Genomic DNA, 14,446 nt, shown 5'->3' with positions numbered 1-14,446 from the left:
CATCATTTTTTTACTCTCACAAGAATCAAAGCGGTCATTCCCCTACTCAATAGTTGTCACCCTTCTCGGGTTTTTCACATACGACTGCCATGACTAATGGCACGTAGCCTTTAACACAAATTTAATTATGCATTATATTATCTAAGTTTCACTTCATCAAATCTTCCAAAAAAGGGGGGAAGGCGGGGGGGAATCAGATTACAATTAACAACATTAAACAAATATTGAACTCACTGCTGATGACCAAATGCATTTCTCATTGGACAAATCCAAAATCTGCTCAATCAGACCAAAATTTCCAAATAAACAAAATCATATATAACTGATAGAAGTAATATAAGAATAAAAAATCAACAACAAAAAAACAAAACAAAACAAACAAAACAAAACAAAATAAAACAATGAGATAACCAAAACGTTAAACATGGGTGAGTCATATATATAGGGAAAACCAAAAAAAGGCAAAACAAGTTCCTCAAGTAAATTGCATGTGTTATCAGCATTGCATACAAATCTTTAAGACAGATTTGACAAGCCATTACCGTTACAACATAATGAACCATTCACAGCCAAAACTTGCAACTGTGGACTAGATATGCATAGAAAATGGAATGAGATAACAAAAATTGAGCATATTCAGATTCATACACCTCAAAAATATATGAAATGTAAGATGACGTGCAAACAACAGCAACACCAGTAGCGGTTTTTTTCAACCTATTTTTGTTTTTCCCCTCTCACCAAATTTCATGCCCCATCCCTTCTCCACCATGCATTCAGCACTGAAGATTTCAGTTTGTGCGTCAAAACCCCACCTATGGTCTATTCCAAACAGTGACACTTCATTTCTGGTGCTTGAAACGAAAAAATAAATAACTGAACCATCACACTTTCAAACTTTAGTCCATGCGATACAGCCCAGCCACTTTTGGGTGTTCCATACCAAAATAAAGATTTGGACAAACCAGATCTCCCCAAAGACGGAAATCGATACAATTCAACTCTTGTAATAGCAGTTACATCAGCATAGAGCAAACTAACACAGAAGCCAAGAGAGAAACATAATTTAAATTTATTGACTCATGAGTTCCACATTCCAGGGACTTGGAAACAAAAACCAAACAGCTGCAATTCAGAAAAATACAGCTTCTTGAATACTACAGTATGGTAGTAGAGTTTGCCGCAGGTATTGCAGGTGCAGTTATTTTTCCCTCCCAATTGTCCATTCATTATAAATTTGCTCTCAAACTTGTTGCTTCCTTATCATATGACACTCCAATTCACTATCATTTCAATTTATCTATGGATTGCAATTTTTCTCAATCAGAAGCAAACGAAAGGCTTCAGCATTTTCAGTTAAACCAATTTCTGAAAATGACTTCATAATACTTCTACAGATGGAGGTATTGAAATCAACAGTAGTGGAGAGCTTCCACTGGTCAATGACTTCCTCCACCTCTTTCATATGCCCAAGCATCAGGTACGAGGAAATAATAGAGGCATAGTTTCTACCTGTCATTTTCTGTTTAGTCATTTTCATGGATGCCCATATTTGATTGATTTTATCTTTGTTTCCCAGACCCGCAAAAAGAAGAATGAGGAAATCATAAGTTATCCATTCTCGCTGTGTAATACCCTTCTCAGAATCAACTATGGAGTTCGGTCCTGAATTGACAAGCTGACTAGCTGTAACATATATATTGGCAAGGTTTATGTATCTTACCCAACCTTCATTGGAGCTAGAGTCACAACTCATTTCATCAAGAATCCTTCTAACCCCTTCAATGTTTAGAGTTGCAGCACATGAACTTATCCACAGGTTATAAGTGAAGAGATCTGGAGCAATCTTCTGGCGTTTTAGTTCTTCAACAACTGAAGAAACCTTCTCCACCTGTCCAACTGACATGTACAAAGTCATCATCTCATTGTATGTAAGGGCACTAAACAGCAGGTTTGACTCCTTTATTCTTTCATAAAGTTCCTCAGCCTTCTCCGTCAATTTTGCCCCAGCAAATGAGTGAAGGAGAGCAGTGTAGGTTTCACAAGTTTTTGCAGTGAGAGGTAACCCCTCAAAGTAGCGTTCGGCAGCATTAATTCCAAAAACTTTACTCATCAGCTCAATACGGTCTGCAAAGTCAGAGTCTGATAACTCAAACTCTTCATGGGTAACCATCCACTCAGATATCTGCAAACTTGTATCAGCCCGACAATAGTCTATTAGCAATTATTTAGAGAACTATAAACAAATAGTCAACATTAAAAGAAAAATTAGAGTTGAATGACCGTTAAGTTGCAAATAAAATAAAAGAGAATTTGTATCCTACAACAACCACTCAACTCCAACAAATTATAAGATTCAAGTGTTTGCTTTTTCCTCAGCTTTCCCAACTGTCAGCCAAAGCATAATAGTACATTCCAAATAGCACATAAGAAATCATAAAACAGATTGTATGATGCAGGGTCAAACCTTTTAGGAAAATATTCCATGCACAGAAACCAATTACTAGATTACCACAAAAATCCTACATTCTTGCATAAATTTCAGATCAAGGGAGAGAATATAAATGGAAACAAGTTCTCTTAGAAGCAGGATGCTTCTGCTAATCATGTTTGCATGACACGTTTGATATTAACAAGGCCAAACAATTGACCGTCTAGCCTTTGGAAGTTGCCAAGTGAGCTGATTTATCCACATCCTGAGAGAAAATCTAGAAAAAAAATTAATCAAGGCTGGATGTCTTTTCTTGCGCCACGACGATTACATTTTTTCCCAAATCCTAGTCCATGGAGTAGATGGATTGACACTCTCTGGACACTCAGACATCTGTCCATGGAGTAGACACTCAGACACTCTTTCTATAACACTGATTGAAGACTTCTTTGATTCTTCTTCAACCTGTCCCGAACACTCTTTATAGAAAAAGAAGAAATTTTATTGAAAGAAGACTCTATAGAGGAGGAAAAGGATTCCCCCACAACAAAACCAGAACGGAAAGAAAATATGAAACAAAAATAACTTCTAGACATAATATTGACATATTATAACAAGAGTTTTTCTTTTCCTCATGGAAAACTAAAAAGGGCAGTCTGGTGCACAAAGCTTCTACGTAAGCAGGGTCCAGGGAAAGGGGCAGACCACAATAGGTCTACAGTATGCAGCCTTACCCTGTGTTTTTGCAAGAGGCTGTTTTCACTCTTGAACCCTTGACCTCCAAGTCACATGGTGACAACTCTACTGTTGTGCCACTCCTTATGGAAAGTACAGCACTAAACACTTTAAAACTATAATAAATTTGACTATGTTTATAAAATAAAAAATAATATATTGGAATTTTTTATGAGATGAAAAAAGAACCATATAACTTCCTATTAGATTGTTAAGAATGACAATGCTATCTGAATGTTAAAACCTAATTCTTTCAATCAAAAAATTATAAATGTAATTTTGAGGCTTGAGCCACATGTAAAATGATATATTGAAAATTTATATGAGACAAAAGAACCATACAACTTCCTAATGGGTTATTTGGCCATATATTGTTCTATGAATGTTAATATTCATAAGTCATATGTTAAAAATTGGTGTCATATATGGTATAGTCATGTTGTCAGCACCATGTTGCATCCTAATCTTTTCAGACTTCCCAAGTTGCCAAGTCCAAGCCATGCTGCATCCCATGTGTGTGGAAAAGGAGAGAGGTCTAGGGGTTTGTGGGCAGAATGTTAAAAACCAAATTATTCATAAGCCATATGTAAAAAATATGGTGTCATATATGGTATAGTCATATACAGCACATTACATATGCATTCGTCAGCAACATGTCGCATCCTAATCTTTTCAGACTTCCCAAGTTGCCATGTCCGAGCCATGCTGCATCCCATGTTTGTGGAAAAGGAGAGAGATCTAGGGGTTTTCAGGGAATCTAGGACAGTGAGAAATCAAGGTATAATAGCGCTAGGCTTGAGAATGGGACCACACTTTTAATCTCCCTCCTCATAACAAATTTCTTCACTATCCTGTGGAGGTTGGCTTTAAGTCAAACCACATAAATCTGTGTGAGGCAATTGTTGTTTGCTTAGATTATTTTGGCCATTTGAGTCTCATATCTACATGGCTGTCTTCAAAACACAACTTTTTATTAGCAACCAAAAGGAGCCATGACAGAGATTTCACATCAACGACAGCAGTTGCAGTCAGTCATAAGCTACATATATAATTTTCCAATAAATTTGAATTAAAATGACACTAAAACTCAGGATAGAGCCATGATACTTCCCTTTTCTTTTTTCTTTCAGTGCGGTATTGGTTGTCTCTTCTGTGATGGATATTGGTCATTTTGAAGGAAGCTCACCAATGGAAAACAGTGCAGATTGGAAGTAAATCCTTGTTTGGGGGAGAGAGTTGTGTTTTTTAGCAGAACCCTTGTGCAAACTGGTGGATAAGTTCACTGGCAGCCACTCAGTGGTTCTCTGAATGTTTTTCTGTAACTTTCACTTGATTAAGTACAATTGTCGTAGATTTAATCATTGGGTGGTGCACCAATCATCAAAAAATGTAAGTTCTTGGAACAAGGATGGAGGTTTAAGGTGAAAGGGTATTCCATTTTTGTTCCTAGGGAAGGGTTCTTGTCGAAGCTTTACAGTCAATTGTGGATTGTGACAAACAGAAGGTGCCGCCCAAAAGGTGACAGTTAGACATGTTAAATGAGTGGGTATGGGTCAAGATGGGTAGGGTCATTTATGACCCATACCCATTTAGACATGGGTCAAACCATTTACCCATTTAATTTTAAAACATGTGAAACCAATTGATGAATACCGGGTGAAACTTATAACTATCTTCAAATATTATCATTGTCATATCTTCCCACCATCTTTGAAAGTTATTGATTTATTAGTCAATTGAAAAATTTGTGCGTAATTATGTAAATTATGTACATACATGCATGCATATTAATTTGTTAGCATAACCAACTCGAATCAATTGAGTACACTCATAATTGTGTAATTACGTACATATTTGAACTAAGGTATCAATAATTACAAACTTATGTATAGATTTACGAATTATAGTATTAATTACGTAATAAATTATATAGCTTAATTTCAAGTGGTAGTTGGAAAAAATACTATAATTACGTATCTATATAATTATGGACATATCTTATCCAACCAGTCACATAATTATGTACATGCATAATAATTGGTTTGTATAACCAAACCCAATCAACAAGGTGTCCATAATTGCATAATTACGTACATATATAGTTAAAACAAGGTGTCCATTAGTACAAAATTATGTATAAGATTTCCAAATTATAATATTGATTTCGTAATTAATTATATGGTTTAATTTCAAAAGGTAGTTGCAGTCAATACTATAATTATGTTTGTATCTATAAATTATATCTTAATCAAATAATTATGCAATTATTTTCATGCATGCATGCATGCATATTAATTGGTTTGCTTACGAATTCAATCAATTGTGTACACTTATAATTGCATAATTATGTGCACTCATAAGCAAAAAAAACTAATTATGTACATATAATTTCATAATTACTTGTATATTTGAACCAAACTATCAATATATTACAAAATTATGTACATAGATATCTGAATTATAGAATTCATTATGCAATTATGAATTTTAATTTCAAATGATATGTGTAACTAATACTCTAATTACATATTTATATAATTACGGACATATCTAAACTGAACCAATTACGTAATTATGTACATGCATGCATATTAATAGAACCATTACTAATAATATGTTGCAAATTATGAGACCTTTGAAGGCCTTATCTCCAGATGTTAGCGTGCTTTGTTACTTGAATTCTGAGTTGGCATCTCATTCGTTTTTACATTGTGATTTTGGTTGGAGCAACTAGAATAAATTATTTGGTACATTGGGAGAAGCTTGGGTTTGTCCAGCATCGGTGGAAAGAATGTTGGCTATTTCTTTTGAGGGTTTTGAAAGAAGGAAGGATAAGGCTGCTCTTTGGAAATGTGGGAATATTTTCAGTGCTGTGGGGTTTATGGTTGGAGTGCAATGCACGGATTTTTCAGGGAAAAAACTAAATAGGCAGTTGGTTTGGAAAAGATTCATTACTTGGCCACTTTATGATGCATTGGTTTTGGATGTTTTAATGAAGCAAGCTTTTCATATATTCAGCAAGATTGGAGGAATTTTTTGCTTTGATACTTCAATGTCTTTTTTGTGCTTTTAGTTTCTTTTCTCTGGATTTTTCCAGAATTTCAATAGGAGATGTCTCATTCTCTTCTCCGTAAATTCTTCTTTTTCTAATGAAATCTCTTCTTTTGCTATCAAAAAAAAAAAAAATGGTGATGCAAATGGTTTTTGTGGTCAAGGGCCTTGATTGAAGTCCCGTGGGAAAGGAAATTGCTAGTTGGTCAAAGTGACCTTTTGAAGCGGAGGAAGTCAGGAGGGTTGTGCTTGATATGAATGGGGTAAAGCACATAGTAATGATCTTTTTCAGGATAGTTGGGAGTATGGTCTTAAATTTCCACAAAATTGTCAAAATTCCCGGTTTCTGTCACCTTCGAAATCAAAATGGCAGTCTATTTCCGTTTGGCATAATTTCTGTCGAAATTTCAACGAATCATCCAAAATTTATCGAAATCTCGGAATTTTAGCTAAACTTGTCGAAATTTGAACTATGCAATGAAATTTCCCCAAAATGGAAATGAGAGATTTAGGAGTGAATTGAAATTTCTCTTTTAATTTATTTTATTTATTTTTATCGAAACAAAATATTATTACAAGTGCTTTTGAAATTTATGGAAAAGTAAACTTACAAGTTACAACATTTTATTTAACCATTCATGTCTAAATTATCATTATTTGTATAATAAATAATATTTAAATGACTTATGAATTTCATTTGTATTAACTGATTCACTGAATATGTTTAATGGACACTATCTTACATATATGTTTGATGCACATATTATATGACAACTTCTCCACCTCATACACACCATAGATGTATTTACTTGTAATATATTAGTCCTAAAACTAACATTGTTATGTCTATTAATCATTTCTAAAACTTTATAAAAGAATTTCATGTTTTACAACTAATTTCCATTATTTTTTTCAAATCAAAATCGAAATTGACATCGAAATTTCCATACTTTTGGAGCTTCAAATTTTGAGTCGAAATCGAAATTTAAGACCTTGGTTGGGAGGTGTTGCAAGATGATATCACGAGGTTTTTTGGGAGTTTTGTCATAACGAGGTGGTAGGAAAAATAGTGTGAACTCAACCTTTATCAACTTTATTCCTAAAAAGGAGAGGTCGAGGAGGGTGAAGGACTCCAAGCCAATTAGTTCCAGTTGCATATGAGTACAGGAACAGGGTACACTACTTAAAATGTACGCCGTTTTTGGGGAGGTAGGCTTTGTAGCTACGCCATTTTGGGTAATGGTATGCTTGAAACACTCATTTGGATCATTTGGTTGATTGGCTATATTGGACCACAGCAAGTTTTGAATCATTTACTTAGGATGGAACATAGAATATAGGAAAAAAGAATCCCTATTACTTTTAATTAAATTCTCTAAACTATAAATAAACAACAATTAGCTAGTAAATTAATTGATTTCTTTTAATGTAAACTAATATGGTTTTTTTTTTTTTTTCTAATGACCTAGAAACCACCCAGGGCAGGACCTTTGTGACCCATCCTCTTTAGGAATATTAGGGATATGCCCCAGCCGCTGTCTGAGGCATATCAGGTAAAGAAAGCACCCCATTGCGGAATTGAACACAGGCATTTTCCTGCCTGCAGTCCACCATTGTCCACAGAGCTTACGACCTAGCTGGCAACTAATGTGTTAACTTTACAATAATATTATACTACTAAGTGAAAAAAGTTGTTGGAACTCTTTAGATAAACAAATCAATATAAAAAGTTAAAATTTGCAATTACAATTTGCAATTATGGTTTGGGCATTTAAAATGCAGGCCTAGTAGAACACGTGTGAGGAGAAGTGAGTTAGTAATGGTTTCTAGCCTGAAAAGGGGTAGCGGTAGGTCTAAAATTACTTGGAATAAGGTAGGGAGTAAGGATCTAATAGCCCTTAATCTAATAGAGGAAAATGCTCTAGATCGAGTCAATTGGCCGAAAAGGATTCATGTAGCCGACCCCACCTAGTAGGACTTAAGGCTTGCTGCTGCCATGGTTCGAAATCGCGGTCGCGGGTAACGTCGCGAAACGGTCGCGGGTGTCGCGGGTCGCGGGAGACGCGGGTGTTACGTAACGGGAAGCGGGCGTAACGGTCGTGAATTTTTTTCACACATGCACAACCATGCCAAATTTAAAAAATAAGCATGAAATCCATTAATACATGATTTTTAATGAATTTTGCAGGCTTTCATTCACTCTACAAATGCTTTTTAATAGGCATTATGATTTTTATATTAATTTTAGTGCGCTGTTTAAAAAAAAAATCATATTTTTTTATAGTTTACATTAGTTTAATGAGTAAAAAGATGTAGAAATGTAAGAATCAATTAATTAAAGTCATAAAGTTACTAAAAATGAATCAATACTCAATAGACTTAATACTCAATATACACATTACAGTGATTACATATACATGAATTTAAAAAGTGATTAATATCAAATATCAATAAATAGTTGAAAATACATGAATACAATATTACAAATTTATAACATAACTCATGTCACCACCAAAAAGAATGACGTGGAGGGTCTTCATAATTTGCATCTGTATCTTGAGATTGGGATGGGAAATTATCTCCCCATCCTTGTGGAAATACATAGTTAAATGAACCCAAGTTTGCGTCATTTTGTTGTTGCTCTTGAAAATGTACTGGTGATGAAAATTCTCCTGAATAATGTCTATAAGTTGGGGCAGGGGCTGGCTCTGGGTAGTGTGTAGAAGAAGACTCACTAGATCCTGAGATTCCTGATCCACTGGGATAAAAATGTGAGTCACGAGATGCATAATGTGGATATGCTGGATGAGATCCATATGATTGTGATGATGAACCATCTAAACCAAAGTCGCCAAAACTACGAACCACACCATATGAATCTTCAGTAGAATCGCTAGGGTCACCACGAGCACTCCTTCTCCTGGGTTGTGAAGATTGGTTCCCTGGAGGAATACCCAAGTCATAATTTTCAGGTATGTCATGTAGTCCATAAGGATCAGAAGGATATATATCCCTTCCAAATGATGTCCCTGTATCATATCCATAATTATATTCTACACCGCCGCCTCCACCACCACCACTGCCACCCCCCCCCAACCCCAGCTCCAGCACCACTATTACCATCATCATCACTTGGTGGGCTCAAACCAAGATTGTCATCACTTTGTGTGCGTTCAGGACTTGAACTTGAATCATCATGCGCGTTTATTGGTGGTTGATCACCTCCTTCTGTAGTACCACCAACCTCTTCATTTAACCAATTTGAATTGTCCTGACCGTCGAGTAGTGGTGTCTCTCTCTCCTCTAACCATTGACTTAAAGGATCATCTTCTTCGAAAATGTAATCCAAATTGATAGGATTGAAACCCTCTTCAATTTCTCGTTGGCTTCTTCTCATTGTACGTCTTAACTTTAACCTCATGTTGTAATGTACGAAAACAAGTTTTTGTAGTCTCATGTACTTTAATCTATTTCTTGTTTTCGTATGGATGAGGCTAAAGGTGCTCCAATTACGCTCACAGTTCGAAGCTGATGTGGTCTGGCTAAGAACTCTAATTGCTATTCTTTGGAGCTCAGGAGCACACAAGCCATAATGAATCCACCATTCAGCTGCATGAATAATTAAAAAGAGTTTTATGTTAGTATAGCGTATTTCAAAAGTCAAATTTGAACACAAAGAGAGAAAATAGAGTAATTCTCTATTATTTAGCTATATAGCCATATTTACCAGGATTTGTTTGTTTTACTGCCCTTTGAGCCAACGGGGTTCCAAAAGTCTCTTGCCTATCTCGATATAGCAACAACTAAAAAAGGATGATTGTGAAATATAATTAATTAATTAGATATATTAATAATTATTCTTAAAAGTATTATTAAATACTAGAACAATTCATTATTCAATTTAATGGAACCAATACTTACTTGATTAATAGCCCGAATTTGAGTATCTATATCGGGTACCAACTTGGTTATCACTTTTTTAACTCCATCCATGACTTCTCTAGCAACTTCAGGAGAGGGTGGGGCACCATAAAGAAATTGTGGGTTCAAAAAATACCCTACAATTAAATTTAGAAACATATTAATCAATAGTTTTCTAATGCAACCATGCATAATTTAAAAGTTAAAATAATAAGAAATTGTATTTGATTTACACTTACCAGCAGCGTGCAAATCTTGGTGCAACTGAAAACTCCACCGGTTGTCAATAATTTTCCAATAGTCTTTGTAAAACCGGCAATCTTTTTGAATGGCCAACTTCGCCCTATCAATTGCCTCGTATATGAAGCCCATGGTTGGTTTTTCATCACCATCAACCAATTTAAGAACTTTCACCAAGGGTTCTTGCACTTTAATTATATCAGAGGCCTTTTGCCAAAACTCTTTGCCTAAGATAATTTTCTTCGAATCATATGCTGGGCCTGATTTTGCCATTCCAAACCTTGAGTTTTTCCAAGCATCAGATGTAAACATTTCCCTTAGTGCTTGTTTATGCCTGACAATAGTCTCCAAAGCAATGAAATTTGTGGCAAATCGAGTGATGGCAGGGCGAAGTAACTCTCTATTATTTGTGAATTTCTTCATGAAATTCACTGTCCATGTGTGGTTGTAAATAAATGAGGTTATTGTTCTTGCATCTTCTAAGACCTTCTTCACGTTACTTTTCTTACCAATATCTTCAAGAATAAGGTCTATGCAATGAGCTGCACATGCTGTCCAATAGAGATTGGGCCTCTTCTGCATTAATAATTTTCCTCCTGCCTTCATTGCAGCTTCATTATCAGTCACTACTTGGACAACATTCTCCCCTCCAATTTCTTCAACCACCTCATCCATTAATCTGAAATGAAATTATAAATTCAATAATTACTACTATTTAATTAAAAACATGCAAGTCCATAATACTATTTGCATATACAATTAAAATTAGAAAATTACCTGAAATAATATTCAGCTGTTCTGCTTGGCACATCAGAGGCATCAACTGATTTATGAAACACGGTGCCTCTATCGCAATAAACTAAAAAGTTTATAATGTGTTTTCTAGTTGGTCCTGACCAACCATCACACATAAGTGTTACACCTCTTTCCTTCCAAATTCCAGCAAAAGAAGTTATATAATTTTTCATTTCTTGATACTCTTGCTCCAAATAAATTTCAGATATCTCATAGGGTGATGGACCCTTCACCCCCTTTCCAACCTCTGCAGCAATATCAAGCATAGGCTGCATAAATGGAGAGTCAGCTACATTCGCTGGAATCCGATTATAAATTAGGAATTTTCCAACCGCTTTTCCTAATTTACTTCTTAAACCTTTCAGTAACTTTGTGTTGAGTTTTGGTTGTTTCGCACTCTTGCTTCTTTCTAAAATAGGATCCATTGCCTTTAGTCTAGCTTCAGGGGCATCAGGATTGATCCATTGTCGTCCACTACCTCCAGCTTCTCGATCACTATAAGATCGAGCTCCTGCTCTATTGAAACCACTGGTAGCACCACTGCCAGAGCCACCTCCCTCTTCATAAATATTACCCCTTCCAGTTGTTCTTGCTCGAAATCTTTGTCTCTCTTCCCATTGTTGTTGTGATCGCATGCTTTCTTGTCGAGCGAATCTCATACTTTCTTCTTCCAAGTCTTCTTCATCGCTGAAATTCTCAAAATCTCCTCTAATTTGGGCTTCTGCTTCTTCTTGCCTTTTTTGTTTATCTCTTTTCTTCTCAGCATACTGTTGTAGATGTTTCATCATTTGTTCTCTTACTTGTGTGGTCACATTTGAGCATCCAGCTACTTGACCCTTTTTATGTGCCAAGTGTTGTTTCAAGCGTGTAATGACCCCTTTGATTATCTTCCCACATAACTTACACATAATAACATGTCTATTACCGTCTACCGCAGTACCAAAATGCCATCCAATATCTTCACTAGGTAAGTTTTCATTTCCTCTATCACGTGACATATTGATAGACTTAATTTGATGATCTCTACACAAAATATAAAGAAAATACAAAGTTACAACCTTCCTACAATGACAGGAATAATATAATTAGTAATTTAGTAAATATTAAATAATAAGTACTAAATAGTCCTAATTTTAAATACTTATTACGTAAAAATAAGTATAATATTTGATTAAAAATAATAAGTAATGTTTATTATTTTTATATATAAATAAACAAAATTATAAAATATTAGATATTTTATTACAAAAAAAATATATTCCTTTATCTTTAAAAAGATATTTTCATTATTTTTTATAGCTTGATTTTATTTTCATTTATAACTATAAGAAATTAACAGGTGAAAAAGATTTTTGCTCTACTTTCATATACATCATAGCATCACAAATAGAGATCCATACATTACAAATTGACTATTTAATTTTTTAAACATTTTCTCAGTATATGGATTAAAATATTAGATATTTTATTACAAAAAAATATATTCCTTTATCTTTAAAAAGGTATTTTCATTATTTTTTTAACTTGATTTTATTTTTATTTATAACTATAAGAAATTAACATTGTAATTTTAAAGGTGGAAAAAACTTGCTCTACTTTTATATACATCACAGCATCACTAATAGAGATCCATACAGTATAAATTTTCTATTTAATTTTTTAAGCATTTTCTCAATTTATGGATTAAAATAAAATTTTTCTACAAATTCCAGTAGTAAACTAGTAATTAGCAAAAATCTGAATTATTAATATATTAACTATTAGGTTAAAATGTTTTTTATTAAGTTATCAATTTTTACTTTATTTGATAACTGAAAAACAAAAAATAGATCATGTAACGATTTATTTTACCTAATTTTAAATTTAACGTCAAAATGATATTTTAAAACTTAAAAAATATTTATAAATAGGAAATATGTGATAAAACTAAATTTTCCTAATTACCTTTCAAAAATATAAGACAATTAAAATATTTATAAATTAAGAAAATTTTATTTTACATAATTATTACTATTTTTTGATTTTTTACTCTATTAAATTACTCTTTTTTTAATTCAATTTAACAAACATAATTTACAACAAATTATAATTAAAAAAAAAACATAATAAAAAGTTTAAGATGTGGGAGATTTCTGATCTTTGAAAAGAAAAAAAAAACAAGAGCTGCATCTATAGGCAAGGCATAAGACTAGAAAAGAGTATTTTTTGTACTAATGTTGTATCTTGGAAGTCTGTAACCATAATACTATTAGTCTATTTCTAATGGTGTCAGCTTTCAAAAAATGTTAATGCGATACCATATAAATGAAATTGATATTGTATATGAATATAATAATTTACAACAAAAAAAATGCTGTTAGGGGAAATAATTATGCAAAATGTTGTTTTACTCACAAATATAAAATTGCATAGAAATAGAACATGAGAAATTGTCCACTCCATATTTTTGGAATGCCATGTCATAGTCATTTATTTTAAAATAATATATATTTTATATGCAATGAAACCAAAAGGAAAGAAAGAATACGTAAAGAATGAATAAAAGTATGTTAATCAAAACAGAATATGACATGCTTGCATATAAAATGAATCTGAAATTTTAAAGCTTTTTACTCTATTAAATTACTCTTTTTTTTTTTTAATTTAATTTAACAAACATTACTTACAATAAATTATAATTAAAAAAAAAACATAATAAAATATTTAAAATGTGGTTGTGGGTGTTGAGTGTTATTGAAATAAAGCTTATCTCATACGCGAGATGAGCAGAGGGTAGAGAGTCTGAGACTCTGAGTGAGACCGAGAGAGGGGAGGCGACTCGGAGGATGGAGGAGCCTCGAAGCCTCGAAGCTTCGTGTGACGACTGGCGGAGGGCTGGCTGGTGGCTGCGAGTGCGACTACGCCGACGACTGGTAGAGGGCTGGCTGGTGGCGGCGAGTGCGACGACTGGCAGTGGCGGATGAAGCTGCCTTCGTTCGGCCACTCTCAAGCTTCGAAGAACTTTGTTAGGTTCAGGATTCAGGAAACGAAGGCTGCGAAGATGAGTAACTCAGGCTTCAAAGGAGTGAAGGCGTGAAGCCATCTTATAGCTTCAGCGGCTCGGCCAACAAAACTGCAAGTAAGTATTTTTGTTTTTGAATGTTAGATTTAGGTAGATTGAATGGTAGATGGGTGCTTGGGACTCGGGAAAGGGGGAAAGGAACGCTGCGCAGCAGAAAGCAGATTCTGCAAGTTGTCGGTATGTAACGGTCCGTAACGGACTGTTACGGAGTG

The 14,446-nt window shown here is 34.2% G+C and overlaps 2 protein-coding genes across 2 annotated transcripts in view; both read right to left on the bottom strand.

Moving 5' to 3' along the window:
- Positions 1-576: 576 nt before the first annotated feature.
- The window catches only part of LOC131164773 (pentatricopeptide repeat-containing protein At5g09450, mitochondrial), a 29,142-nt gene continuing 15,272 nt past the window's right edge, over positions 577-14,446 (bottom strand). The window contains exon 3 of the mRNA XM_058122212.1: positions 577-2,185. Coding sequence (XP_057978195.1) covers positions 1,301-2,185 — 885 coding nt within the window. The 3' untranslated portion in view covers positions 577-1,300. The remainder of the gene's footprint in view (positions 2,186-14,446) is intronic.
- Positions 8,563-10,991, bottom strand: LOC131164772 (uncharacterized). Its single transcript, XM_058122211.1, has 4 exons — positions 10,378-10,991; positions 10,139-10,275; positions 9,945-10,020; positions 8,563-9,826 (listed from the first exon to the last, which is right to left on the bottom strand). Exons 1-4 carry the CDS (start codon positions 10,982-10,984, stop codon positions 9,264-9,266), a joined length of 1,383 nt encoding a protein of 460 aa, XP_057978194.1. The 5' UTR covers positions 10,985-10,991; the 3' UTR covers positions 8,563-9,263.

Source organism: Malania oleifera, chromosome 9 (assembly GCF_029873635.1).
Source record: "Malania oleifera isolate guangnan ecotype guangnan chromosome 9, ASM2987363v1, whole genome shotgun sequence".
NCBI classification, from domain to species: domain Eukaryota; kingdom Viridiplantae; phylum Streptophyta; class Magnoliopsida; order Santalales; family Ximeniaceae; genus Malania; species Malania oleifera.
Note: the sequence above shows the minus strand (reverse complement) of the source record. Positions and strands in the feature narration are given on the sequence as shown.